Source organism: Leguminivora glycinivorella, chromosome 14 (assembly GCF_023078275.1).
Source record: "Leguminivora glycinivorella isolate SPB_JAAS2020 chromosome 14, LegGlyc_1.1, whole genome shotgun sequence".
In the NCBI taxonomy this organism is placed as follows: Eukaryota; Metazoa; Arthropoda; class Insecta; order Lepidoptera; family Tortricidae; genus Leguminivora; species Leguminivora glycinivorella.
Genome location: NC_062984.1, coordinates 16837447 through 16862776, shown reverse-complemented (window position 1 = coordinate 16862776; position 25330 = coordinate 16837447). Strand labels below are relative to the sequence as shown.

Genomic DNA, 25330 nt, shown 5'->3' with positions numbered 1-25330 from the left:
TACGGTTTTTTTAGAACCATAAACAATACGAAAACATGCTTCCGTTAAACTGCTTTACCGACACGACTAAAAATTTTGTCACTAGATGGAGCTTCTTTCAAAAATTCGCCAATCGGCCACCATTGTTGGAAGTGATTTTACAGCATTTTGTCGAAATTTGTATAATTTGTGATAGTTCTCGGCAATATACAAAGTTAAACTCGGTAAGACACGTTAGTCAACATTCCTTACACGTCTTTCAAGTCTTAAATTGCCGCAAAAGTGCTTAATTTCTAAATGTAAAAGCGTTCAAAATGTCACGCGAAGTGAGCATCAGACCCGTGAACACCATTCCACACGTGAAATAAATCTGGTTTTCTTCGATACAAGTGTTGTTTACACCCGTGAGAGTGCTGACGGTGTTTCGGGATAGTGATAGGCTGTGCGCTGGCGATGATAAATTAATGTGTTCGCATGGGAACGTTTCAGAAGGATCTGCACACGTCGTAAGAGAGAAGAGTTACGCGGGCGAAGGCTTGAAAATTGCCGGCATCATTATGGTGGACTGAGAGGGTGTTTGTTGTGGGACTCAGCTGGACTCGCGTCGAGAACCGCCATGTCCGGCTCGCAGCACAACCCCAACGGGCGGCAGGCGCAACTGGGCTCTAGCTGGAGCCCCCTGCAGGTGGTACTTTATATTCTTGTTTTGTTGTCCCAAAAGCATTCTTAACCTAGTTGCCTGGTCTTGTTGGAATCGTTTATTTGTAGAACGTTACTTTATTTAAAACAATTCACTTTAGTCTTATCAATGAATTGATGAGCTTATCTGACACACTAAAATATATCAACTATCTGACACAATAAAATCATATCAAAATCGCACAGTTGAAAGCTTTTTGAATGTTTATATGGTCTGAAATATTAATTACTAAATAAAATGTTTCAATTCCATGTATTCACATAACAATAAAACTAACAAAATTGCATGTTATTTAACAATTCACTTGTTTACAAAGTTAAATTGTACCTTATATTAGTTCTCCCTGTTATCAGTGCACATGTGCATGTCAGCTGATCCAGCCATAAATCTGTGTCAACAGCCTAAGGTCATATAATATTATGTCATTATTTTAATCTAACTTGCAAATTATCAAAAACTCATTTTCTTTATGTACATAACCTGTGTATATATGATCTATACTATTATTACTAGATATTCATTAAATTCATTGTTGTATTTATCATTAAAAGGAAACCCCCATTTAGTGCTCAAACTGAAAAAAGACACCATGATTGTGTTTTCAATCATCTTAAGAAGTCATACTTGTGCTTTTTCGTCACTACTGTGACCTTGCCTGGATGCACTTAGCACATAATTTCACAAGTATAGAGTTTGATTCAGGGCTTGTAGAACTTGGCTTACATGATCGTGAGAATACACATATAGGGATTTAGTGGATATTTGCAATGGGCTGATTGTATCTCACACCACTCAAGGAAAATGAGTGAGATGTCATCACAAATGTTAGCCGAATCTGTATGTGTTTATATATGGATGTAGTGAGAGATTTGATTTTATTCTAAGATAAGCTGATTTGATCAAAACTTTTATATTAACAATATCTTAGGTACATGAAAATGTTTGTATGTAGTGGTAGGTAGATATATATGAAAATTTGGATTTTCTTTAAATTCAGTATCCAACAATGACTGAATCAAATGTTTTCCTGAAAATATTTTGTAATTTGTTACAGGAATTAATTCCTGAAAATAATTGTTTGGCAGTTACAACTGTGAAATAAAACTATGGAAATGGATTAAATCGCGTATAATGAATTTACGATTCATCCCGACATTTCGAACACTACAGCGTTCATGGTCAACAGGTGACACCCGTCAGCCACCCGTTGACCAACGCTGTAACGTGTTCGAAACGTCGGGATGAATTGTAAAATGCGTATTGTTATGCTTAATATATCTTGTAGGTGGCCCTAGACAGGAACATACTAACAAACTGCATAGTTACTGATTAGGAGGATCCACACAGATCAAGGCAATGTCCTAGCGTGACAAAGGGCTTAATATAGATAGATATAGCCTGCTAAGGCGCATCTGCATTGGACGTTTGCTTTGCAAGATGCCCCACTCTGTGTGGACCCACCTATTTAAAAAAAAAATTGATTTCTGGTGCTAGCCCAATCAGCATCGTCCAAAATCGTATTAAGAACGCTCACACTCAGTTGCAGATGGCGAACCTGCTGGCGCGCGCGCCCCAGGCGCACATGGCCTCGGAGCGCGGCGTGACGTGGCACACGCCCACCCCGCCGCCGCATCTCTACCACGTGCCGCAGCCCTCGCCGCCCGACCCGCTGCAGGTGAGAATGAGAACGCTCAGGCCAAGCTGTAGTACCCACAGCCGACGTAGCACATGGCATAGCATTGGTTTTGTTTTTGAATTTGGAACCCTCGATAAAAGTTCAACACCAACCTGCTGCAGATAAGAACACTCAGGCCTCAGACCCAGTTGTAGCCTCTTGAATCCAGGAAGCATTTGTTTTGTTTTTGAATTAGGAACCCTTTGTTACTCAATAAAATAAAAGGCCAAAATACATTTTGGAATATTTACAACAAAAAAATCTCAAGTACATACTTGGGAGGATCGTAGCCAGCTAGTAGGGCTAGCACATGATTGGCGCGAGAGTATCTCGCAGTGACATCAGTCATAGGCACTGGTCCCACCGCGAGCTAGTAAACTATGAGCTATCGGCTATAAAAACGAACAAAAGATAAGCACTCCCGTGCAAATAAAAGAGACACGGCGACATTGATAGCTCACCGCTGGGCGAGTAACTATAAACATCGCCGTGTCTCTTTTATTTACACGGGCGTGATTATCTTTTGTTCGTTTTTATAGCCGATAGCTCATAGTTTACTAGCTCGCTGGGACCAGTGCCTTATTCATTTTTTTTTAAATGAAATAGGAGGCAAACAAGCTAAGGGGTGCCTGAACGTAAGCCGCATACGTATCACGGCCGCAAATGGATAGCCAAAACACCAGAAGGCTTGGAGGTGCGGATACAGATGTAGTGTGCAAAAGATTTTCCTTCCTATTGTTACGGAACTCACTAACATGTCATGCTGTTTCAGTCTTAATACACGAAATAATATAATAACTAATAGTAACGTTGAATGAACTGGCACGGCAAATACGATGGAAAACTATTATGCACTACATCTGTACATAACTAGATTCGTTCACTTCATTTTAAAACAATTATACTCATTCGATATTAGCTAAACAACCTGTTTTTACTGTAAATTTTACTGCCAACTGTTACTATGGTCTTAAGAGACCGTAAAATAATATACCGACGGCGAAGTAACAAGAACTCCTAAGTACAGGTCGATTACAGAGATATGTATCCACTTTTTCACCTTATTGCATTGTAATAAGGTGAAAAAGTTATACATATCTTTGTAATCGACCTGTACTTAGGAGTTCTTGTTACTTCGCCGTCGATACGCCACTTGATCAAATATCATTAGTACCTAAATAACAAAAAATCGATAGTCATCCATAGTCCATACTAATGTTATAAATGGGAAAGTGTGTGTGTCTGTTTGTTTGTCCGTTTTTCACGGCAAAAGGGATCGACGAATTGACGTGATTTTTAAAGTGGAGATAGTTGAAGGGATGGAGTCTTCTTAACTCGCTCTTCCTAACCCCCCCCCCCCCCCCCCCCCCCCCACTTCCCGAAAAAGGGGGGGTGGAATTTTGTATGCGAGCTTTAGATTTATTGGAATGTATGTATAAGGTTGTCTACACTCTTGTCATGTTTGTATCTTATCCTGGGATAGATAATACCAATTTTATCATTGGCAAATGACAATGATAAACTCATTGCATAAAATTAGCTGTTCTTATTTCTTTGTTTAGCCATATTTTTTTATACTACGTCGGTGGCAAACAGGCATACGGTCCGCCTGATGGAAAGCGGTCACCTGTGGACGCCGGCAACTCAAGGAGTGTCACATGCGCGTTTCCAACCCATTAGAAACTTGTACATTCCCTTTTGCTGTGTTAAGTACACAGCAACAAGAGTGTACAAGTTCTAAGGAGGATTATTTTTTTAAGATTGCAAATTATACTTAAATAAGTGTTTCTGCATGTCTCTATGATAGCGTCATAACTGTTAACATAGGCTGTAGAATGCAAAAAATCTCTTATATAAATGTCGGTTTACAATAATATAAGTCGAGGTATTTTTTGCATTTTTTACGTCTGTGTTCTGATCTATTTCACTTTGAGCAAATTTTCTTGTGTTTATTTTTCATTCATTTGGATTATTATTTTTAAAGCAAAATAAAGAAAACAGTATGTAAATCGGTTTTCATTCATGATTAGTCATGATTTAAATCACAAACAGACGTGCTCAATGAGCACTTATAACCATTACAAAAAACTCGAACATTAAGAAAAAAAATCATTTATAATATTTATCCCTTAAAAGGCGCTTATGTTGCAGGCAATGAAGGGAGCCGGCAACTCGGTGTTCCGGCACACGGCAACACCTCCGGAACTGTACCGCCACACGCCCACTCCGCCGGACAAGCATCTACTCAGGTACGGCCATACAACAGGCGCGTATGTTGCAGGCAATGAAGGGAGCCGGCAACTCAGTGTTCCGGCACACGGCCACGCCGCCGGAACTGTACCGCCACACGCCCACTCCGCCGGACAAGCATCTACTCAGGTACGGCCATACAACAGGCGCGTATGTTGCAGGCCATGAAGGGAGCCGGCAACTCAGTGTTCCGGCACACGGCCACGCCGCCGGAACTGTACCGCCACACGCCCACTCCGCCGGACAAGCATCTACTCAGGTACGGCCATACAACAGGCGCGTATGTTGCAGGCCATGAAGGGAGCCGGCAACTCAGTGTTCCGGCACACGGCCACGCCGCCGGAACTGTACCGCCACACGCCTACTCCGCCAGACAAGCATCTACTCAGGTAAGGCCATATAACAGGCGCTCGTGTTGCAGGCCATGAAGGGAGCCGGCAACTCGGTGTTCCGGTACACGGCAACGCCGCCGGAACTGTATCGCCACACGCCTACTCCGCCGGACAAGCACCCACGCGCAGTAACATGTTATTACAGGCCACTGTATTAACATACGTCCACTCCTCCCGATATTACCTACCTGCCAGTGGTGGCTGGTGAAAATTTCTGCTAGGCAACACTAAGCAAAATGAAACCTACCTTAACATTAGGTAAGTACTTTACTAGTAATCAATTTTAGGCAAGCCGGTGGGAATCGGCTTGTATGGACCAGCCGCTGCTGCTACCTACTCATGTACGGCTATAAAAGGTGCTCATGTGTTTTTGAAGATGTCACTTGAAAGTGGTGGATTTTTTTTTTAATACCACGTCGGTGGCAAACAGGCACACGCCCCGCCTGATGGAAAGTGGTCACCGTAACCTATGGACGCCTGCAACTCAAGTAGTGTCACATGCGCGTTGCCGACCCATTACAAACTTGTACACTCCTTTTTTGAAGCACCCCATACTGTAGTTCATCGTGAATATCTCGGCAGGGAGCTCATTCTACAGCCGGAGCGTTCGTGGGAGGAAATTCCTCTGAATCCGCACGGTGCGCGACCATTTAGGTTGCAAGGTGTGTGGATGAGCGCCCTGTCGATGGCGAGCGGTGCGATGATGAAAAGTGGCCGTTGGCATCATGTCAAACAGTTCTTCAGAACACAACCCATTGTACAGGCGATAGAACAGACATAAGGAGACGAAGTCTCTCCTTAGACTTATGGGTTCAATATCGCCTGTGAGTTTGGGATCGTCGACAATTCGTACAGCGCGTCTCTGGATCGAGTCAAAGGGTCCAAGCTGGTATCCAGGTACTCCTGCCCAAAGGTGACAGCAGTACTTCATGTGGGGTCTAACTTGCGACTTGTACAAGAGCAGTCTTTGCCCTGGAGTAATCCCCTCGCTCTATTGAGCATCGAGCTTTTTGGATGCCAAGTTGCCAACGCAGCTTTCCCTTCCAAGTGACAACGGAATTGGACGTTACTCGAAATGTTGACTCCGAGGATCCCAATACTTCCTGACAAGGTAAGGGCTGTGCCTTGGAACTGTGGAACCATACAGTAAATGGGGGTTTTCTAATTTGTATTCAATGGTAAGAGTTTACTTAATTGGTAAGTTAAATACATATTTTGTAGATGCTTAGAAGAGAGAATAATCAGGGTTGTTATTTTTATTACAGACATACTCCGTCGCCTGGTGATGTGAAGTCAGGTGCCGCTCTGCCTCCGGCCGACTTGTATGCACATTTGGGACCAGGGAGAGGTAAGTATTTTAATATATTTTTGATCGTAATTTACTGCAGTCTTTCTAATAGTGAAATATTAATGTAGAGAGTTTTTAGGGTTCAGTAGTCAACTAACCCTTATAGTTTCGCCATGTCTGTCTGTCCGTCCGTCCGTTCGTCCGTCCTTCCGCGGATAATCTCAGTGACCGTTAGCACTAGAAAGCTGAAATTTGGTACCAATATGTATATCAATCACGCCGACAAAGTGGTAAAATAAAAAGTGAAAAAGAAATGTTTTGTTAGGGTACCCCCCCTACATGTAAAGTGGGGACTGATTTTTTTTTTTCATTACAACCCCAACGTGTGATATATTGTTGGATAGGTATTTAAAAATGAATAAGGGTTTACTAAAATCGTTTTTTGATAATATTAATATTTTCGGAAATAATCGCTCCTAAAGGAAAAAAAGTGTGTCCCCCCTCTAACTTTTGAACCATATGTTTAAAAAATATGAAAAAAATCACAAAAGTAGAACTTTATAAAGACTTTCTAGGAAAATTGTTTTCAACTTGATAGGTTTAGTAGTTTTTGAGAAAAATACGGAACCCTACACTGAGCGTGGCCCTACACGCTCTTGGCCGGTTTTTTATTTTATTAGGATAAGTTTGTGTTTAAGATACTGTTATTAAATTGCAGAAAAACTAATGCGCGGCGCGGAGCTCCTTCCGGCTGCGTACTCGCGCGGGGTGGACCTCTCGGTGGGCACGCGCGCCAACGGCGCCGCGCTGTCCGTGCGCGACGCGCCCACCATCAACTCCCTCATCGCGCGCGCGCCGCGCCACCACCGGGTGGACGAGCTGCTGGAGCGCCTCGCGCCTGCGCCGCCGCTCCCCGCGCCCGTGTCCCCGCACAGCGTCATAGTCACAGCCCGCGCCGCGCCCACCCCCTCCCCGCCTTCCTCCAACGAGGACTCGGCGGACTCCGGCGGCGCCCCCAAGCGGAAAAGAAAACCCGAACGCACCATCCGCGTCCCCTCCCTACCTCTCCCCCTCCCGCTCGCGGCGTCCCCGCCCCTAGAGCCTCGAGAGTCGCGGGAGGTGAACGGCTCGTCGCCGGCGCGCAACGGGCCCGAGCTGCGGCCCGAGGCTCGCCCGCAGCCGCCGGAGCCCCCGGTACGGAGAAAAACGCGCTCCGGCTCCGCGGAGACCATTGACGATATCGCCGCTATGATCGCCAGTACGGAACAAAAGGTGGGTTTTTCTTTGGAGTACTTACCTACTAAGCATTCTTTACCTATTAAGCAAAAATAATTGTAATAACGCTTGACGAAACTATCCTATACGTGATCCGGGAAAGGTGTTCTACGTTTGTCTTAAAAAGGAACACAAAAACATCTATATCTTCAGTTTACTACAAATTATCTATGAAATGTATGTAAATAAAACTACTTATAGTATTATAGTCCTGCCAATGAGTACCTAAAGTTGCCAAAATTCAACGCGAGTGTGAAATGTTAAGGGTCAGCGACGCGCATGTAACGATTTTAAAGTTATAAGTGTTCATACAATATGAAGAATACCAGAAACGTAAACTTATTTGTAAAAAGATAAAACTTTAATACAATCAATGTACAGGTTGAGGAGCCCACGCTGAAAGAGCCAGAGAAGCCCATCGAGCCCCCCGTTACCATTGACAAGCTGAAAAGTGTACTCGCGAGCGACTTGGAAAACAAGCCCGATGAAGCTCCTATATCACCGCCGAAGGTTCAGCACCAGCAGGTCAGTTCATTTCACGTTTATATTTTTTTGGGAATTTTTCATTTATTGTCATTTGCAGTAAATTTCATACATTGTTGTAAATTGATAATAATTGGATCGGTCATGTCATGTTGTAGTGAAAGTGAATTCTGTGTATTTGTATAAATATAATTCATTTTATTATAACGTGATTACTTGATTATTTATCGAGATGTGGTGTATGAATTTTATTTAAATGTCAAAAGTGTTAATTTTTACTAGTTATTGTAAATGAATTCATTTTAGATGTTTTGTTATCGATTAAGTACTCGCGTCGTAAATGACTAATTTAATTTTAGTCGTTATGTAATCGGAGAAAGATCTTATGTCGATGCGTTAAAGTGTTTTTTTTACACGAGTAAGTCGTTAAATCGAATGAATGTCAACTTTTTTATAACAAGCTTGAAAGTGTGTGTTTTTTTGTAACAGTAATCCATACTATCCATCCATACTAATATTATAAATGCGAAAGTAACTCTGTCTGTCTGTCTGTTACGCTTTCCCGCTTAAACCACGCGACCGATTTTGATGAAATTTGGAACAGACAATCTTTAGACCCTGAGACAGAACATAGGCTACTTTTTATTTCGAAAAAAAGGGATGAAGGGGTTGAAAAAGAGGTTGAAAGTTTGTATGGGATTTCTTAATTTTAAATGATAAAACCATGAAACTTTATATTTTAGCACTTGATAAGAAATCATTAAACATATATTTAAAGTCACATACAGGTCGAACGCGATTAATCCATACTAATATTATAAATGCGAAAGTAACTCTGTCTGTCTGTCTGTTACGCTTTCCCGCTTAAACCACGCGACCGATTTTGATGAAATTTGGAACAGACAATCTTTAGACCCTGAGACAGAACATAGGCTACTTTTTATTTCGAAAAAAAGGGATGAAGGGGTTGAAAAAGAGGTTGAAAGTTTGTATGGGATTTCTTAATTTTAAATGATAAAACCATGAAACTTTATATTTTAGCACTTGATAAGAAATCATTAAACATATATTTAAAGTCACATACAGGTCGAACGCGATTAATTAACATTATTTTTACCTTTAAAATAAACATGGTGGGAAATAAACATTAACTAAAAGCGGGTAGATTATATTTATTTGTCTACCCCGAACATTTATATAAATTAATATCGGGTAGTTTTGTGTTGTTTACATCTCCGGTGACATTTTGCTGGGACGTCAGTCTTCCGCGACCACGGCCAGTGCAACCTGGCCGAAACGTTGGGAAAAAAGGTAAAAATAATGTTAAGAGGGGGTAGAGCAGGGAGAATTTTCAGAATCTGTCAAATTACCCCATTACACACACAAACACCCTTCACTCACACTACCTCAATTTACTGTGAAAGGTCAGTGACCCTTAATTTTTTTCAAAAGTGTTATTTTGAGTTTGTAGTCAACTACTGACCTCCTTTGAGAAATTAAAACTGTAAAAAAGGTAGCATGGCTAAACCGATCAGACAGAGAAAAAATACGCATCATCTAGCTTTCCTTCTCTGTTCATGTCTCATGTGACTTAAATTTACCTAAATATGTAGATAACGTTCCTTACTCAATTGATTGTTTATCTAGGCAAAGTAATTTGAACTAAGGCAAAGTACTTTGCACTTCATTTTGCGTTACTTTTCTATACTTAGATTAAAAATCGTCAGCCTGCCTATCCCCGCAAACATTATTCAAAGTCGTGTGTGAAGGCCGATACCTCCAGGCAGACAATTATGGTCGCGTGATAAATGATAAAACATTCCTATCGCACTATTTGTAAGTGCAATAGGGACGGCCCGATGTTTTATCATTTATCGCGCGACCATGATTGCCCTGCAGGTCTTCAGAGGCCTGTGCTGTGCATTACGTATATGCGGGTTGTATTAAAGACTAAGGTAATGGCGCCTATTAACGTGGTACTGAGGGAAGATTTCAAAAGATTCCAAAAAATTAAGGGTATTTAGATCAAGCAAACGTATCTACTTAGCGTGTCAAATGAACTCAGTGAAATCCACTGAGTTGTCCGTCTTTACTCGCAGCTTGCAGCTTTCGGGCGTCAATTTTTGTAAGTTGAAGTCAACCAAAACATAAAAAATGCCTCGTTACGTGATATTCAATTGCAACAACACAAAAATTATGAACAATCAAGAGCCTGAGACATATTTAAAATTACAGGCAAGAATCAACTTCAGTACAAAATTTGACACGCTCGGCCCCTATACAAATATATGAATTTGTTTCTTCTATCTAAATTAAGTTCTGTTGTATCAAAGCTCATTAACGACCACAAATATTTTTTTTATGGAAGAGTATTTATTGAACTATTAGTTTTGAAGAGTTTTTGGATCATTTTAGTTTATTATATGTCATAAAATAATTTTTGAAGCCAACATACCTAAATTTTCTATTACCGTGGTAATGAGCAGGCTGCGGTTCTATTAACGCGAATTGAGATTTCATTACCGAGGGTATGAATGACAGTGTTTTTCTGCCATCGGTAAACAGAAACCCATCTCAAAATTTGGAGCTTAATACCGACGGTTGAATATACAAATTATGACAAATATATACACCTATACTATTCTCCTTTATGAATACCCAAAGAAGACTCAGTTTCACCTAAGAAATCTGTACTTACGGTACACTAAATATCATAATATTTTGATACAAGACTAAGTCGCTCGGTAATAGATGCTTACATAGGAACCTATTACCGACCGAAACAAATTTTGCATGGATCGGTAATAGATTCTTATATATTCTATTACCGAGGGTTATCTGATCGTAACATCGGTAATAGGCATAAATATTATAAAATCTAATTCCGACCAATAAAAACAATGTCATACAGATGTATTTTCATTACAAATCAAAATAAAATATTGCAACCTTATATTAAAACCAAGTTTACATAACTGGTAAACATCATACTTTATCTCAATGTTTAAAAAAATTTATGAATGAACGGTTTTCATAGAAACTACGAAATCAGTAATGAAGTTTCTGCTAAAAATTGAGGTTTTGTTGAATATACCGCGTAAATAGTTCTTTGATAGCGTGAATAGATCAAGATTGAAACAACTGTAAGAAATTATGTTACTGATCACATATATGTACTTAAAATAAAGCATAAAGAACTAATATCACTACTTCAACTATTACTGTGGTATACCACAGTAATAGAATCTACTCACGAAATGGCGCCTTTCACCGCTGTCATTTAATTTCCACTTTAAACACATTTCCAGGCTAAACAATACTTAAAAAGTACTCAGAAGTCATGTAGAAAACTATAAACAATAATTTAAAATGCATAACTTTCACCTATTTGCCATAATTATTACGTAAACTACTAAATGAGATTGGAGTTCACTTAGGTTTAGCGTCACGCGTCAGTATGACACAACCTCTTCTTGCGGCCCCGTGGCAAAAACTGTCAAATAGCGAGCGTCTTCTTTCATTCACATTCTCTAGCGCCTATATGTGCGTTAGTCAACTAAACAGGCTTCCATTGTGTGAGTAACTTTTTCTAGGAAATTGGACGGTTTGCCTATAAAATGCGTATTTGCAAATGCGGCGGTGATGGACGTCGATTTCGATACCCGCGTTGATAGCCGCCGTTACCTTATCAGATATTTTCTTTATTCTTTTTGGTCGTAAGGTTTTTTTATCATTTAGTTTGATACAAAAATAAAGTATGTGTATAAAATAAAAACCTAATGAATACCTAGAGTACAGCTAGCAGCAGTCAAGTCAGAGACACAAAGTAAGACAGGGAATATCGACGCATTCTTATCCAATACCGCCATCGCCGTCTGCATCAGACTCTTGATCTTACCCAATTTCCGAGTCTCTTCTCTTAATTTCAGTTTCTTGAGTTGAAAATGTTGAAACTCATACTTAGTATTAAATAAAACACAAATACATATAAAAATCACAATATAATTTTAAATTATGGCTTAGGCCCTGTACCAGTTGCAGTCGCTACGTCTGTAAAGCCCCTTGTAGTTTCTTTTAAATGGCTAAATACCTAGATGTTAAGTCATGAACATCTGTGACGTGACTGAAAATTAAAAAAACATCGCTCAGAGATAAGGTTCAAATTAGCATGGCAAAAAATACAACAGTGCAGTCAAAATACCATCCAAATACGAAAAAGCAAATATCAATGTCAATATCACTGCCGTATTTCAGGCAATAAGGGCCATTTTCTCAAATATGAAAAAATATTTTGAACTTGATAGGTAGAACAATTTATAAAAGTTGTACAAAAAAAAATTCTGAGCTAAGTTTGTAACTATATATGAAAAGCAGTTTTATCTTAGATTGCATATTTTAGTATCGTAACGATTTTTCTTTCAAATAAAAAGAGAATTATTAGAATAGGTTCACGGTGTCTACCGTAAACAGGCGTTACATTGAACAATTTGGGAAATTTAAACTTCTCTAGCTTCTACATTTAATGGGTACCTAGCTTCTACATTTCATAGGTATTTTTAGGTACCCATTAAATGTAAAGAAAGAAAAAAAATGGGACCATCAACTTTTTTAGTCTTTTCCTGCTAAAAATCTAGAAAGGTAACAAAATAATGTACGCAGAAAAAAAAACTATGAGATCAAACTTAAACTGACATTGGAGTTACTTTGATACCCTATGTTTTTTTAATGGTAATCGAATGTAATCCCTTGCAAAACTATTTTCTCTCAAGAAAAGATAAAAAAAAACGGTTTGCAAAGTCAAATATTACAACTCTTTAACGCTATTTTGGGGTTACTTTGATCAAAAATAAAAATTACCTACCATCTTCGAAACACCAACTTTATTTGCAATTGTTTCAATATTTATCACACGAAGAGATCAAATTATCAGCCTCAACAAGTACCGTGACATAATCAGACAATAATCAACTATGTGTCAGTATGGTCAATGTTACCCCATGCAAGTGATCAAAGACACCCCACAGAGTAAATCATTAGTAATAAATGCCTAGTTTGACTTTATGATACAAAACTCAATACTTACAATGGTATAGCTAAGCAGAAACACATTTCTGGCAAGCTAATATTCACTGTGAACCTTTTACTTGTATACCCACTACGTTACTTTAGAAGTGATTTAAACATGAAAAATAGCAACAAACTATGCTTATATTTTGACACGTTATCCGCACTGCCCACGACCATACTTACTTGTTCACTGCGTCAGAGCACCATCTAACTATAAAGGTTGGTTTAAGGTTATCATATGTCTAGATTTCGATAAATTTATTTTATTAATACATAACCGACTACTCATAACATACTCGTATTAGTTCCTTATTTTTTGGTAAAATAAATATAATATGCTCGTGACAGGGGGCCGATTTTTGAGTCTCACTGTCACTAAAATACCGGTTGAAAACGGTGAATCGCCTATTATTTTCAGTGACATGTTTCTTAATTCGAACGCCGTGAGACTCAAAAATCGGCCCCCAGGTCAGGTTTTGTTCGTTGTCCAATAGAGTCAACCCTAGCGCTTTTCCCTATTCACCCCAACGTTAGGATGAGCGAAAATTACTAAATAAAACGACATATTCTCAAAGACAAACCGAAGTTCACACCGCTGGAAGATTTTTTGTGTAAAAAATTAGCATGGCACATATAAAAAAAGTGCTATCGACGTTCAAAAGTCGGTTTTGGCCCTATTCACCACAAATTACGGTAGTTCATACCCGTTCCGACCCCATGAACCCAAAATCTTCAGAAAACGATGTACTAAGTAGCCCAAAGTGTAGCGCCGTCTCTAGGTGAATTGGATTACTAATTTATGCAAACTACTTAAGTCGCAATACGAGTAGATGTCATTTCATTTAGTATTTTGGAGGTAAGTAGTAAAGATAATTTAGTTTTACAATTGTGCGAAAAAAGATTCTGATTTGGCCGGATTTTTTAACCGACTTCCAAAATTCAAAAGGTTATAAATGTATAGTTTTTTTTTTAATATCACTAAGCTGAAGACCCGGGTTCGATTCCCGGCTCGGCCACCAGTGGGCCTTGTCGTTTTTTCTTTCGTGTATAATATCTATTTTAATTTATGGATGTATGTATGTGAACACTTTACATATTGTACATAAGACAAGTTAGGACATATAAATACAGTATAGTTATGGTGTACAAAGGCGAACTTATCCCTATAAGGTGTCTCTTCCAACCTTTGAGCGAATTGAAAATTTATTATTTATATAAACTTGAAAAAGAACAAATCAAAAATTATTCAATAAAATTTCTTCCCTAGTTGTATAGTTTCATAGTTATGACTTTTATTTTAAAGTAATCCATTTATTAGACTTATATTGACCGGGATATAGACCGTGATTACCTTTTCAAAAAGGTAATCACGGTCTATATCCCGGTCAATATAAGTCTAATGAAAATAACCGTGAATCATTCAAAACTCTTAATCCATTTATATTATAGCAACCATGGGTGAAACGTGGAGGTTGACAGAAGTGTAATTAACATTTCTAAATGTTAATTTCTTGTATCTAGTCTAACTACGAAGCAATACATTGACGTTTAAATTGCGTCCATAATTATACAGAGAGGTCATTCATAAAAACATCACTTTAGGTAAGTTATATATCTTTTATACAATTTGACAACCATTGACCACACATCCCAATTCACCCCTCTTCCGACCCTAATCACCCCCTTCGTAAACCTATACACCCCCTTTGCGACCCGATTCCCCCCATTCCTGATCCTATTCACCCCTCAGGCCGCGGATATTTATTCATCCCGTAAATGTTCCCCAACACAGTTGCATCGCTTTCTTCATGAAAACCATTATAAAAATTAAAATATCGTCACTACTTTTAAAAAAACTTGTATCTTCGTCTGTCAATGAAAAGAAAATTGTAGTATGTATGGAATGCATATAGACTTACTGCGTTTTAACTTTGAGGAGAAGCATGAGCTACGAGATTTTTTAAAAGTAGTGACGATATGTCTTATGATTTTCTGTTAAACATAAACTTTAGAAGTGTAGGTATACACTACATTCAAAAGGATAACGAACAAATTCTGAACAAAATTTCACACAAAATGAAGTTAAAATGAGTAAAGAATCCAATAAATTTGAATGCCAACTTTGACAGACATTTTCATGCCCCTAAATATATTATTTTCCTACTTTTTATTGCGGAAAATAGAAGGAATATGTGGAAAAATATAATAGCATTATATACCCCCGGAATCCTATTCACCCCAAATTACGGTATTTTCTAAATTGTCAATATGTAAAATGTCAGAAACTACGGAACCCTACACTGACCGTGGCCCGACGCGCCCGGTTTTTCTTCGCAATGAAATACAGAGATAATAAAAAATTACACCTCCCAATTTATAATAAGTTTTTTTGCAAAAAATTCATTTTTGGCACAAGCTTTACCTTAGCCGACTGTACCTTTCTTTCAACAATCATCTATTGCTCTAAGAGATGTTTTTAAAAACCCCTTACTCAATGGGGATACGACGTTTCATAACAGAGTTCCTCTGACCACCTTTCTGCTCCATCATCAGATCACCTCCATGATATTATACCATAATATTGCATTGTCACGTGATTTACATATGTGTGCAAAATTTCAGCTCAATCGGAAACCGGAAAGTGGGCCAAATTTAGCTTCTACGTTTTAACCCAAACTAAGATATTATATCACGGCGTCTAATCGAAAGGAGAATTCTGACAGCAATGGCGAATGTATGGAAATTTTACGATAGTTTAAATTTAAGGTAAAATTTATTTGTTGCCTTTGAGAGGAAAAATATAAAAAACCTCAAAACTTGTAGTCCATTTATCTGGCTTTTAGAATCACTTAACCTTATAACTAAAGTATTGAATTTTTTTAACAAAGTTTACTAAACGGCGACATACGTTTTTCTCATTTTAGGTCAACTTTGTGTGGGTTTAGTTATTACACCGTTAATAATTGGAGATTGTGAATAGTCAAAAGTTGTAGACACACTCTTTAAGATAATAACTACATTTATTTTATTTCATTTAATTTAGAAATGTGAGCAGCATTTGTTAAACGCCGAGTGCACTTTTCGAGGATTTCGTACGACCCCCTCTTAATTAATCGCGTTCGACCTGTATGTGACTTTAAATATGTGTACAAAGCGCGAGAACTTAGTGTTATATCATTAAACATCTTGATAAGGGATAGGGATAGGGATAGGGATAGCGATAGGGATAGCGATAGGGATAGGGATAGCGATAGGGATAGCGATAGGGATAGCGATAGCGATAGCGATAGCGGTAGCGATAGCGATAGTGATAGCGATAGCGTTAGCGATAGCGTTAGCGATAGCGATACGGATACGGATAATATGGGTATCGTTAGAGGGATACGGATAATCGGTCGGCGGTCTCTTACAATCAATGTGCTCTAAGACGATCGTTGTTTGCTTGCTTGAAGATTACGTTTGCGATAGGTAAGTATAAGCAAAATGTAAAAAATTGTAAGGGATAATAGAAAAAAGTACTTTTTACCCACCGATCATAGTGTCGAAATACGGGCTATGTGGGATGTTTATAAAGGTTTCCCCAGCGTATATAGAATTACCTACGCTGTGGTCGATGTGTAATATTTCTACAATCATTGCAAGCAAAAGTATTATGTGCAATCGAAATAATCGCAGATAAATATACCTACAGAGAAACCTAAGGATCCAAATGAAAATCTTAATGAATACTTTTATTACGCGGGCGAAGCCGCGGGTAAAAGCTAGTATTGCTATATTTTGTAAATATGTAATCAGAAATTTTTTTAGACGTTACAAAGAGAGACGTTTTAGAGTAGTGATTATTTGTAATCGTTAGCAGGTAGAAGAGCCAGTTGCGGAGCCCGCGCCCGCGTCCGCCCCCTCGCCGCCCGCGCCGGGGCAGGCCGCCGCCCCGCGCCGCCGCCCGCGCGCCCCGCACGCCGCCTCGGCCAACGTGCCCGTGCAGTCCCCGTCCGAGGGCAAGCCCGCCGAGCCCGCCGAGCCCGACCCCGCACACCCCGCCCCCGCGCCCGAGCCCGCCGCCAGCTTCGTGGAGGTGGAGAACCAGCTCGAGAAGATGTTCGCCGGCATCGAGGAGCCGCCCCGAGATCTAGAAGGTATCGTCACAAAATATATATAATACTGCGAGTACGGAAGGCGAGCTCCTTTGTCCTTCACGAAATGCCGCCATTATAAATTCTTAATTACGTTAACAAACGGACCGCACGCGAGCGGCCGACGTTGAATTCTATTGCGCCGCGCGAAGGTCGTCACCGCTTAATGGGCCGCGAACTCGCGGCCGCCTGTACTTGTAGCGCGGCGATAGAATCGCGGAGTTAACCGCCCCTGGTACCGTACAGTTTCCTTACCTCGCTCATCGTTTTCACATATTACGAATGTTAAAATCGACTTCAAAAACCGCACCAACTTAACCTCCCCGACCGTCCTTATCTAGCGACTGAACCCGGTGCGTCTAACTTTGTGGACGTCGAAAATCAGCCTAGAGACATGTTCGCGAAAACGAAAACCTCGAATCGTAAAAACGATTTATTACATCACAGTTTGCCTCTAAAACAGTGACTATAAATTGTAAACGATACCAAAAATATCACAACGTAATAAATAATAGTTGATAGAATAAGTACTACCACGAAAAAAAATACTAGCTAATATTTTCGAGGCTCAAAAACTTAAATATCTCTACTTATACTTTTTAATTCTACCAAGACACTTTCGTAAACACTGCCCTTAATATTTAGCAATATAAATAAATAACCAGCATTTACATTATTAAACTAATCTTTAAAAGTTTTATACAATTAGAAAGTCAATAGGATTTTTTTTCTAACAAAATAACTTCCACGTACATTCTCATGTTCAAATATCGACCCTATTTCCATTTCAGGCGACCAACCAGTAGAAAAAGAGAAACCTCAAACGACAAAAGCGCGGAAGCGGCGAAAATCCGCTCCCACCAAAGGCGAGAGGAAAGCCGCGCGTCGCGCCTCCCGAGCAGACACGTATGATAAGAAGAAAAAGAAGGGGCCGGGAAAGAAGGCCAAGGAGACTAAGGACGCTTATGATTCGGGCAGCAATGCGAGCTCCGGGCGGTCGAGGGGGCCATACATACAGGTATGTTGCATTTTTAATAAAGTTGGTGAATCCACAAAAGGCGAGAGGAATATAATAAGAAGAAAGGGAGAGAAGGGAAGAATGCATGAGACCAAGGATTCTTATGACTCGGGAAGTAATTGCACATTTAATTTGACTTTCAATATTGAACTGTGCTAATATCGTACAAAATGTGTGGTGCTTCTTTATGGAACAGAGTTCAGTATAAGCACAGTATAATAAAGAGTATTATAGTACAGTATGGCCACTCCCGCTCCCCGCTGAAAGTGCCACCCACCCCCTCTCGGTTACCTCACAGTTACCGCCTGTCAAAAACGCGAACAGTCGACCTGTCATATGTCACTCATATAAGCGTAGTACGCGTTCACCTACACGAGCTTAGACTGTGTGCTAGGAACGCGCCTCTTTCATATATTTGATCGCCAGTGTCCGAGGTGTGGTATAAGTACCTCTAGGCTATTTGTTATTTAGATTTGTCATTTTATATCAGTTGCCATCAAGCACTGGGGTAGGAACCTCAAGTGCGTGTAAGCCATTGGTTCCGAGACTCACAGAGTAAATATTGATTGCTTAATTTACCAGATCCGCGGGCCGCGCGACTCTCCGCTGTCTGTGTCGGTGATCAACGCGGCCACGGGCGAGGACGAGGAGCCGCGGCGTAAGGACGACTTCCGCAACGGCCTGCGCACGCGAGGCCTGCACTGCAGCACGCTCGGACTACGGTACGATAGCGAATATATTAGTGCACCCAATGGATACAAGCTCATGGAGAGTCTAAAACTACCTTGGTGAGGTTCAATTCCCTCGTTCTGCCTGGCTGTCAATTGTTAGTAATCAATGCGGCGTCGGACGAGGACGACTTCCGCAACGGGCTGCGCACGCGAGGCCTGCACTGCAACACGTTAGGACTACGGTGATAGCGAAATTATGCTGCATAATTGATAAGGGTTCAAAATCTACTAAAAGCTTCTCAAGCCTACTAAAAGCTTCAGCCCAGTGTATTACCGTGTATTCGTTTACCCAGTGATAATCCACGGCGTTGTTCAGGTGCCAGGAGCTTGAACCCCATGATTTTATACAGTGATTTGCTTTTTTCATGGAGGGATTGAAGACGTAAGGCGCGCCGCCGAGCGGCGCGGCGCGCGCCCCGCCGCCGCCACGCCACCTGGGGCGCGTCTTACGTCTTTCCTATACAAAATGTACTGAGGAGACGTTTTTTTAATTACACTGAAGCGGCGTGGCGCGGACGCCCGTTGCGCGCCCCGAGACACGCGACGGTCTGGTGTGGCCGGTCACTTATGAACGTGACAACAGGACACCTGTAGTACATCATGCTCTGCTTGCGACACAATGCCCATTTAGGAAATGGCTAAGATTTTCAAGTTTTCTTTTATAGATAGTTATAGAGAACTTACCAAAACCTAATCTCATCTAAGCTCCTAACCCAATATTCTTCCTGTTCTCGGAATGCTAGCACACTATTCAGCGACTACATTGATTGTTTTTTATAACTTCGCCGCCAAATCTAAAAACTTTTAAAGACATCATAAGTAACAACTCAAGTTAAAATGATCCGTTTTCAGATACGACGCGACGACGCCTGACGCGACGTGGTTATGCGTGTTCTGCGAGCGCGGGCCCCACGCGGCCGGCCTCGGGGACCTCTTCGGGCCCTACCCTCTCGAAACCGACTGCGAAGAGTACAGGTATTTACATTAGCTATAGACGGGACCACACAGAGCCAGACACGTTTCGAGACAATGTCCTCACGTGACAAATGGTTAGTGAAGACTAGCCTTGGCCGAGTCAGGGCACGTTTTTTTATTTGCAACAAGCAACATACCTCAACCGAGACATGTCTCCGTTGGACTTTGTTGAGTTTGCAAATACATTGCCTTGCGACGTACCTCACACTGTGTGGACCTGGCTTTTTGAAACTGTTCAATGTTTGTATTGTTGATGTGGTCTGCCTATACTGGTGCATAAAGCCACTACGGACTGTTTCAATTACAGATTTAGCTGAAATCCAGGGCACAGTGCTTACGTGATGTACCTACTAGCGTTTCGTTTCGTGATATATGCATAATACCCTAAAATTAAATTTCACTTTTTTCCATCCGTATATCAGTGGAACAAGTAGATAATGTCACAATAGATATAGTTTATCTTTATTATGTTATTGGATGTAATAAAACTAATCATAATTTTTTCATGACATGTAAATAATAGCTAGAGAGTGATAGATCTCACAGTAACCCTTATAAACACTTTTTGAGCAATCGAGTAGTGAGATCTTGGAACAAACTCCCAGAAGACGTGGTCTCAGCACAAAATGTGAATCAGTTTAAAAATAGACTAGACAAGCACATCACATCTACAACTCGGCTATGATTACTGTCACAATGATCACTGGATACGGGCTATATCAGTTCTTTAACTGCCTGCCTGCTTATTAAATAATAATAATAATAAAATATCTTATCATATTTCCAGGGCATTGGACGAAGCGACGCGACGGAAATATGAAGCGGCCGGGTCCGCGTGGCTGCACGAGGCTTGCGCGGTGTGGGCGCCCGGGCTACTGGCGGCCGGCGCGAGGCTCTGGGGACTCGCAAGTAAGTATCGAGTCGCAAGTATGTCAAGAGACTGACAGAGAATAATTAAACTATTAGCGTACGGTGGCGATGCTAGTTTCGCCGCAGCCAAGAAACGCGGCGACGCGCGTCCGCTCGCGTCTCCGAGGGCGGCCGCGCGACCAGTTTGAGTTAGTCAAATGATACTGGTCTTTTTAACCGACTTCAAAAAAAGGAGGAGGTTCTCAATTCGACTGAATGTTTTTAAATATGTAAATAAAGTTTAAAATTATTTCACACCAAAAGTGCTCGCCGCGTCGCTGCCGTTCCGGTGTGAGCCGGCCCTCGCCTTCCGTCATGAGCATCGCCTCACAATCAATATCATCGAGCATCGATTTTGAAATAACATGGAATCCTGTATTGATCGATTGGCGTGTTACCCAGGTGCGGTGTGGTCGTGCCGCGGCACGCGGTGCATGGTGTGCTCGTCGCACGGCGCGGGGCTGGCGTGCGGCGCGCGCGGCTGCCGCGCGCGCGCCCACGTACCGTGCGCGCGCGCGCAGCGCTGGACGCTCGACGACGACCTCTTCAAGGCCACTTGTGTCCGCCACGCCGAGCCCAGCTAAGACCGTGTGCAGTGGAATATACCGTGCGGAGTGACGTTCGATTCGGTGAAGGCGGGACCGAGTGTAGTGTGCGTTTGAGGTGCGGCGCGTTAGTGTCGAATGGACCGGTGGCGTTCTTGTGCGAAATCGTTGCGGATAAAACGCCGGGGACCCGTAAACGGTGAGGGCGTATGACGGGCCACACTGCCCCCTTTCGGTATGTGCCGGAAAACTAGATTGTTGTAATGGCGCCGATAAAACCGCATGTGAACGTACTTAATGCGTACGATGCGAATTAACTAGAGAAAACTGAATAGCGCGACATTCACTTGTAGAAAAAAATGAGGCTTCTATGAACTATAATAAACATGAATACTTCTACTTAATTTTATTATAAGTAAAATAAATCTAAATTTGAAAAAAAATATCGGACTAAACGCGGCGGGTCCGCATGAAAACCGCTCCGTTTCAGATACTAAAGTGACGCGCCGCACCTCTACATCTATCATTCAATATTTGTACCATACTCGAGAAACAAAACATTGCTTAAGTGTGGTACATATTGAGTAGTTTACTTACAAACTTACTTTCAGTAGAGATTTTCGACTGAATGTGTTATACTCTGGACATATTAAGTTAAAAGTGAGCTTAAATGATGAATTCGCTTGCGCGCAACTCTTGTGATATGATTTTACTGCAACGTATGATTGCCCTTTTGATGTATTTATGTCTTAGACTTTATTTTTTCGCCCTTTTTTATTTTAATTAAGTTTTTTGTAAATTTGGAAAGTACTCGTATCTGATGATGGAATCTCTGTTACCTATGATTTGACGTTTCGTCAATGTTTATTAGAGGGATGGTTCCTATATAAGCTTTGCACCGTTTAAGGTGTGTTCTGGTGTGTAAGTACATCTAGATACATAAATGTAAGCAAAATATGTAATGCCAGTATTGAATGTGCTTTGTGAGAAGTTACATTGGTTGCAGTAGTATTTTAAAAATACATCATTGTGATTGCAGCTTCGTTTTAAAAACGTCATTACAATGAGAAATTGTACATTCTATTTAACGTATTTTTCAAATAACTACTGCAATTTATAATCATAGAGCTATCAAGTCACAGTAAAAGCATCAAAATCAGTAATCTCACTTAAAACAAAACTTTATCTACCTGATTTCACCTTTTATGGGGTGTATTGTTTTTGCTGCGTCTACTGTGGCTGCGCTATCTAAGTCTACTGCCGTTTGATCCGTAAGCAATAAAACGATTTTTTTAAACAGTTATTATGAGCCAGTGACTTTGTGCTTGATGAGGCATTGAGGTATCATAGCGATTATTGCGATTAATGTTAAGCGAGGAGCTTTAACAACTAACATAAAAAACTATTGAACATGCTGTACAAAAACTGAACAAATGCCATATACGTACTAGTTGTGCAGTCACTAGTAAGTTCATAACAGCTCTGTAACTAATATGATAAATGATAAAATAGTTGGGCATAAACATGTGCACAACAATGATTACTATGTTAAGAAGTCCTTATGGCAGCTTTGGTTCAGTTTGATAATACTTTGTTCAATACGAACGAGTTATATGACCCATTTTTCTTTTCAATCTTATATTCTCGATTCCAATGTTTCTATTCTCTAACTATAAATGCAGACTCTAACAATCATATTCCTCCTCGCTTCGCTCGTTGTCTCATTTCACCTTAGACGATTGGTACGATTAAATGCATGTATAGACAATTTGTAGATAATGTTAACATAATATATTATCCAATTTTCGAAATCCAGAAAATAATAAAAAAATATGTACAGAATATTTTACATATACATTAAAATTTAACAGTGAATAGGTGTAATTTTTTTAGTAATCGGAATTTTAGAATTATGTAAATATGCATGGTTATCCCTCTGGGGTGACCAGGACTGTAAATATAGTTTTAATGTAAATAGCAGTTATATTGAGGACATCGGGGTACCTATCAAAGGTATACTTAGTAAATGGAACAGTATTGCAGACAACTATGAGGTTTACATTATTTGTGTTTCAATGAGCTCCTATAAAGACATTTAAGGCTGGGGGCCTACCGCGAAGACTGGAGCTCACGAATTGTTGGCATTATTCTCATTTACGCGTAATTGGAGTGAGAGAGAAAGATGCCCCCAATTAACGATCTGTAGTGTCCACAGTAGGCCCTCTGTTGTGGCATACCCTTCTCGCACTCGAAAGGGAAAATTACATGAATTATAACCTATTGTACTGCCATCTAATAAACATAATACCTGACGAATATCAACTAATTAAAAAAAAAAATTGTGATCTATCCAAATTGTGTAAAACATTTAGTACAATGAGTTATAACGAATTCTATATTGTAATCATTTTAATTTTGAATATTCTGAATTTTAAAACGTTTCAAATATGTAAACCTCATCTAATACCTATCAACAAGGAAGTGAAAAAACTGACCGATTTTCTTCGTCATGATATTTTACTGTATGGTTGAACATGCGCCGTTTTAATTTATATGTATAAATACATACATACGTAGATAGTGTAGATACTGATGAAGTTGTATTTAAAAATGTAGGCATAAAACGAAAGATACCAACAATATTGTAATTATTACGATATTTTTGTATGGGATCCTATACACTTCTGACTCTTCCCGCACAGACTACACCGTGAGATATTGTAATGAATTTTTTTTTGTCAGCCATTTTTCTCCTTGTTGGTCGGGCCATAAAATCGTTCACATAGACGTGTAACAAGGCAGTGATATTATATAAATAATAAATGCGTTACATAAGTACGTGTAATGTTATATTTTATGTACACCATACAACTTTTCAGTTGCCATTTTAGTATCAAAACTAGTCTAATGTTAGTATCTTGTGATTTTTAAAATTATTAAAAAAATTCTGGGGTCTATTAAAAATACAATTATCTTTTTAGCTTCATATAGGTATGTCGATCATATATTGTTGAGCATAAATTAAATACACAATTATGTGTAGTGATTATACTTAATGGTTATTTGTACCAAGAATTTTACGCTTAAAATGTAACTGAAATACCTGAAATTGTTTACGCTGTTTGATTTTGAATGTGATTTTTGTAACCTGGCCTTATGTGAAACATAGACTAAATCTCTTTGGCAAGAGCGTACTGTTTACCAACTTAATTACTATCATTATAACGAAAATGTTAACAGACTTAAGGCATATAAAAAAGATCAGCGTCAAGGAAGTAAAAAAAAAGTATTTACAAGGAATATAAATGCAAGATTTGTTACAATGATAATTTTATTCGTATATGTATTTAAAACATTATACTTTAAAAAAGACAAACAAAACGAAATCTTGAATCATTCCAGTAAATTATTTACTTGAAATTTACTGACTACACCAAAACGTGGGCAGTTCTTTAAAATATAAGTACATATACGTATCTGCAGTTGCATACTGACTACAGTTCATGTGTCAGATTGAGAAAATTTCGTCAAAATCAAACGTGTAATCAAAGTGAAAGGCATTTCGTATAAGAGGGTACGAGCTATCATGGCGTGAGCGCGCGCTTCATAAATTAATCATGTACTTTAATTCCAAGGATAGGACATAGACTGTATTTAGTAAAGAATATTAAGGTACAAATTTACGGTAGGGAGATCTGGCCAGTTAGGATTTTTAAAATTTACGAAGCAATGTATGGATAGCTACCCAAAGCCTTGTTTTTTTGTAAATGGTGTAAGATTTTTTTTCACTTACGGCAAATGATTACTTTATTAAGTATGTAATTGTTATAAATTATATTTATCATGACATTATAAGCAAATTGAAATACAACATGTTTAAAATGAACCTTTATTATTTTATTACAATATG

The 25330-nt window shown here is 39.7% G+C and overlaps 1 protein-coding gene across 4 annotated transcripts; it reads left to right on the top strand.

Moving 5' to 3' along the window:
- The first annotated feature begins 104 nt into the window (after positions 1-104).
- LOC125233683 (serine/arginine repetitive matrix protein 1) lies at positions 105-25306 on the top strand. Of its 4 annotated transcripts, none has more exons than XM_048139765.1 (13): positions 105-203; positions 469-664; positions 2226-2354; positions 4506-4603; positions 6262-6344; positions 7003-7556; positions 7941-8084; positions 16966-17245; positions 18034-18260; positions 18843-18982; positions 19844-19966; positions 20754-20875; positions 21278-25306. In XM_048139765.1, the coding sequence occupies exons 2-13, from the start codon at positions 596-598 to the stop codon at positions 21457-21459; spliced, it is 2151 nt and encodes a 716-aa protein (XP_047995722.1). In that variant the 5' UTR covers positions 105-203; positions 469-595; the 3' UTR covers positions 21460-25306. The 4 variants fall into 4 exon arrangements, with proteins under 4 accessions (XP_047995722.1, XP_047995720.1, XP_047995721.1 ...); XM_048139763.1 differs by having other exon boundaries at positions 2220-2354; XM_048139764.1 differs by having other exon boundaries at positions 469-667; positions 2220-2354; positions 16969-17245.
- Positions 25307-25330: the final 24 nt, after the last annotated feature.